The sequence below is a fragment of the Procambarus clarkii genome, chromosome 65 (genome assembly GCF_040958095.1).
Source record: "Procambarus clarkii isolate CNS0578487 chromosome 65, FALCON_Pclarkii_2.0, whole genome shotgun sequence".
NCBI classification, from domain to species: Eukaryota; Metazoa; Arthropoda; class Malacostraca; order Decapoda; family Cambaridae; genus Procambarus; species Procambarus clarkii.
Window position 1 is genome coordinate 14,477,600 of NC_091214.1, and position 4,320 is coordinate 14,481,919.

Below are 4,320 nucleotides of genomic sequence, written 5' to 3' on the forward strand. Positions count from 1 at the left end.
CCCTGCTACCTGCTGGAACACCACCCAGCTACCTGCTGGAACACCAACCAGCTGGAACACCAACCAGCTGGAACACCAACCAGCTACCTGCTGGAACACCAACCAGCTACCTGCTGGAACACCACCCAGCTACCTGCTGGAACACCACCCAGCTACCTGCTGGAACACCACCCAGCTACCTGCTGGAACAGCAGACATCAGCAAGCAGGGCTCCTCACTCCACCTGCTCACACACCTAGCAGGAAACACACAATGTTTACTCCCCGCAGCCAAATAATATGACTATCAGCCTAACAGGTAGACGGGGTGCCAAGTTGCCAGGTGGCACAGCCTGGGTGCCAACGTCCTCGGAAGGCCGCCATACGCCAGTAAAGGTCACTGAGTGCCAGGGTTCCCCTCATACGGTGGTTGTGGGGTGGTGCCAGGTTCCTGCCAAGGTCGAGGTGTTGGGTGCCAGGTGTAAGGGGTGCCAACTGGGCCCCACGAGTGCCAGACCTCGAACTTGCCAGCTCTCGAAGGTGCCAGGCCTCGAGGGTGCCAGACTTCGAGTGTAAATGTTTGGGTTTTGATGCTGGCACTCTCTGGTGCGGTGTCGGGCCAGAGGATGCACTGGTTCCGCCTCTCAGACACCTTGTTGATCTACAGTTTAGATTATAGCTATATAATGGGGGTAGAAAGGGTAATGGGGGAGAAATGATTATAATTTGTGGAGGGATATGAAGATTGTTCTCACTGTGAGTCTCTAGTGATTAGTCTAAACGTTTTTTAACTATCTGTTACACCTTCCGACTGTCCGGCCAACAATACATCCGGCCGTGTCTTTATCCGGACGTTCATATCCGGCTCTGACATCCGTCAGAACGTGGCACCGTCACCTGTCATGCATATGTCTGTCTGTCATGGCATAAGTTTGTTTGTCAGTACATGCCAACGCCAATCATTATGTCTGTCAGTATACCGTCCCCTAGTGTGCCTGTCCATCCCTCGCTGGACAGTACAATTTGAAGTGCACAACAGTTGGTCAGTATGTCAACATTTTGCCTCCTTCATATTCTCTCCCTCAATCCGTTAGACTATGAGGGGAAGCAAAGGGTAGACTTTTCTCACTCCTCTTCCTGTTATACATCAGTGACCTGCCAGCATGATATTACCTTCAAAATACGACAATTTTGAGACATTTAGATTATGTCCAAGGAATGTGTTAGATGTACATGCATAAAGTGTACACTTATAACGAGGCCGGTCGGCCGAGTGGACAGCACGCTGGACTTGTGATCCTGTGGTCCTGGATTCCATCCCAGGCGCCGGCGAGAAACAATGGGCAGAGTTTCTTTCATCCAATGCCCCTGTTACCTAGCAGTAAAATAGGTACCTGGGTGTTAGTCAGCTGTCACGGGCTGCTTCCTAAGGGAGGAGGCCTGGTCGAAGACCGGGCCGCGGGGACACTGAAAGCCCCGAAATCATCTCAAGATAACCTCAAGATAACCTCACCTGGGGAACAGTCAACTGGAGGGCCAAGGACAAGCCCAGAAGTATAGAAGAAGGAACACATCCCACAGGACTAGAGGGCATCCGGGGACACCCAGCACATAGGGTCGAACCCTCATTAAGTCTCCTGTGGATGTGGTTCATTAATATATCATCGATACATTACCGTAATGTGATTTCTGAGTGTATACAAGGCGGCTTCTCGACGATCACATCAGGAACCAGCACACTACAGACTGGCCACACCCTAGGGTCTGTCTTACCCCTAACACACCATTAACCAAACTACAAGGGTGCCGGTCGGCCGAGCGGACAGCACGCTGGACTTGTGATCCTGTGGTCCGCGTTCGATCCCGGGCGCCGGCGAGAAACAATGGGCAGAGTTTCTTTCACCCTACGCCCCTGTTACCTAGCAGTAAAATAGGTACCTGGATGTTAGTCAGCTGTCACGGGCTGCTTCCTGGGGGTGGAGGCCTGGTCGAGGACCGGGCCGCGGGGACACTAAAGCCCCGAAATCATCTCAAGATAACCTCAAGATAACACACTGTATATCTCAACTTACTAAGACTGAACTAATAATGAATTAATAACATAACAATACAAATTTTATATAGATACAGTTTTATAGAAATTGTATAGATCTTTTAAGATAATAGAAATTTTTAAATCTATATTTTATAGAAAACTTGATCATTTTTCTCTAAGAAGTGCTGGACCAACCGGGCTGTGGTGGGTATGTGGGCCTGCGGGCCGCTCCAAGCAACAGCCTGGTGGACCAAACTCTCACAACTCGGTAGGGAAGTAGAAGAACTCCCAGAACCCCATCAACCAGGTTATCACAGAAAATAATAAGCTCTGTATGTGCGTGCGTGCGGGCGTGTGTCCGTGCGTGTGTCTGTGCGTGCGTGCTTGCGGGTGTGCGTGCGTGCATGTGCCATGCATCTCAGCCTGTGCATGGCCAAACAGCAACCGGCCCCAGAGATACACTCATATCATTTAATGTAATGTGTTCCCATAAACTATATTTTATTAAATATAAATTAATATTAATATACTCATTTTGTGTCTAGTTACGTCTAGGATAGGTAAGGTTAGGTGTTGTGTTAGCAGTTACCTGTACACTCTTGGTGTACACGGTTGTGACAGTTACCTGTACACTCTTGGTGTACACGGGTGTGACAGTTAACTGTACACTCTTGGTGTACACGGTTGTGACAGTTACCTGTACACTCTTGGTGTACACTGATGTGACAGTTACCTGTACACTCTTGGTGTACACTGATGTGACAGTTACCTGTACACTCTTGGTGTACACGGGTGTGACAGTTACCTGTACACTCTTGGTATACACTGGTGTGACAGTTAACTGTACACTCTTGGTGTACACGGGTGTGACAGTTACCTGTACACTCTTGGTATACACGGGTGTGACAGTTAACTGTACACTCTTGGTGTACACGGGTGTGTCAGTTAACTGTACACTCTTGGTGTACACGGGTGTGACAGTTAACTGTACACTCTTGGTGTACACGGATGAGGCAGTTAACTGTACACTCTTGGTGTACACGGGTGTGACAGTTAACTGTACACTCTTGGTGTACACGGATGAGGCAGTTAACTGTACACTCTTGGTGTACACTGGTGTGACAGTTAACTGTACACTCTTGGTGTACACTGGTGTGACAGTTAACTGTACACTCTTGGTGTACACTGGTGTGACAGTTACCTGTACACTCTTGGTGTACACTGGTGTGACAGTTACCTGTACACTCTTGGTGTACACTGGTGTGACAGTTAACTGTACACTCTTGGTGTACACTGGTGTGACAGTTAACTGTACACTCTTGGTGTACACTGGTGTGACAGTTACCTGTACACTCTTGGTGTACACTGGTGTGACAGTTAACTGTACACTCTTGGTGTACACTGGTGTGACAGTTACCTGTACACTCTTGGTGTACACGGATGAGGCAGTTAACTGTACACTCTTGGTGTACACTGGTGTGACAGTTAACTGTACACTCTTGGTGTACACGGGTGTGACAGTTAACTGTACACTCTTGGTGTACACTGGTGTGACAGTTACCTGTACACTCTTGGTGTACACGGGTGTGACAGTTAACTGTACACTCTTGGTGTACACTGGTGTGACAGTTACCTGTACACTCTTGGTGTACACGGGTGTGACAGTTACCTGTACACTCTTGGTGTACACGGGTGTGACAGTTAACTGTACACTCTTGGTGTACACTGGTGTGACAGTTACCTGTACACTCTTGGTGTACACTGGTGTGACAGTTAACTGTACACTCTTGGTGTACACTGGTGTGACAGTTACCTGTACACTCTTGGTGTACACGGGTGAGGCAGTTACAATTGAGTGATTAGAGTCTACAAAGAAAAAACAAAAAAGTTATCATTTGCGCAGCCCGTCCTCATCAGCAAAGGCCAAATGCTTGTTAACCCAACCGCTAAACACCTTGTTTATTACTGAACAACGGTTATACACGACTCACCAACCAGTCCTTCATCCTCGGACCAAGTCCATTCCATCCAGCGGTCGACCCCAAAGACGCACCCTGGTCCCGGGTTCCATCCCGGGCGCCGGCGAGAAACAATGGGGAAAAGTTTCTTTCACCCTATGCCCCTGTTACCTAGCAATAAAATAGGTACCTGGGTGTTAGTCAGTTGTCACGGGCTGCTTCCTATGGGTGGAGGCTTGGTTGAGGACCGGGCCGCGGGGACACTAAAGCCCCGAAATCATCTCAAGATAACCTCAAGATAACGCATTCATCAATGTTAACTTGTTCATTCAAAACAGAACTTTTCTCA

At 48.6% G+C, this 4,320-nt stretch overlaps 1 protein-coding gene across 1 annotated transcript; it reads right to left on the minus strand.

Annotated features, from left to right (window-relative positions):
• Positions 1 to 375: 375 nt before the first annotated feature.
• LOC138354992 (protein FAM186A-like) lies at positions 376 to 4,041 on the minus strand. Its single transcript, XM_069309697.1, has 3 exons — positions 4,005 to 4,041; positions 2,639 to 3,879; positions 376 to 639 (listed from the first exon to the last, which is right to left on the minus strand). The coding sequence occupies exons 1-3, from the start codon at positions 4,039 to 4,041 to the stop codon at positions 376 to 378; spliced, it is 1,542 nt and encodes a 513-aa protein (XP_069165798.1).
• Between the last annotated feature and the right edge of the window lie 279 nt (positions 4,042 to 4,320).

What these genes read in the sequence shown, in the direction of transcription:
- LOC138354992 (XM_069309697.1), bottom strand. Translation starts at nt 4,041, where the DNA reads ATGGAATGGACTTGGTCCGAGGATGAAGGACTGGTTG. An exon ending in CGAGGATGAAGGACTGGTTG is followed by an intron (nt 3,880 to 4,004) that starts GTGAGTCGTGTA and finishes TTTTCTTTGTAG; the next exon opens with ACTCTAATCACTCAATTGTA. An exon ending in TGTACACCAAGAGTGTACAG is followed by an intron (nt 640 to 2,638) that starts GTAACTGTCACA and finishes TCTAAACTGTAG; the next exon opens with ATCAACAAGGTGTCTGAGAG.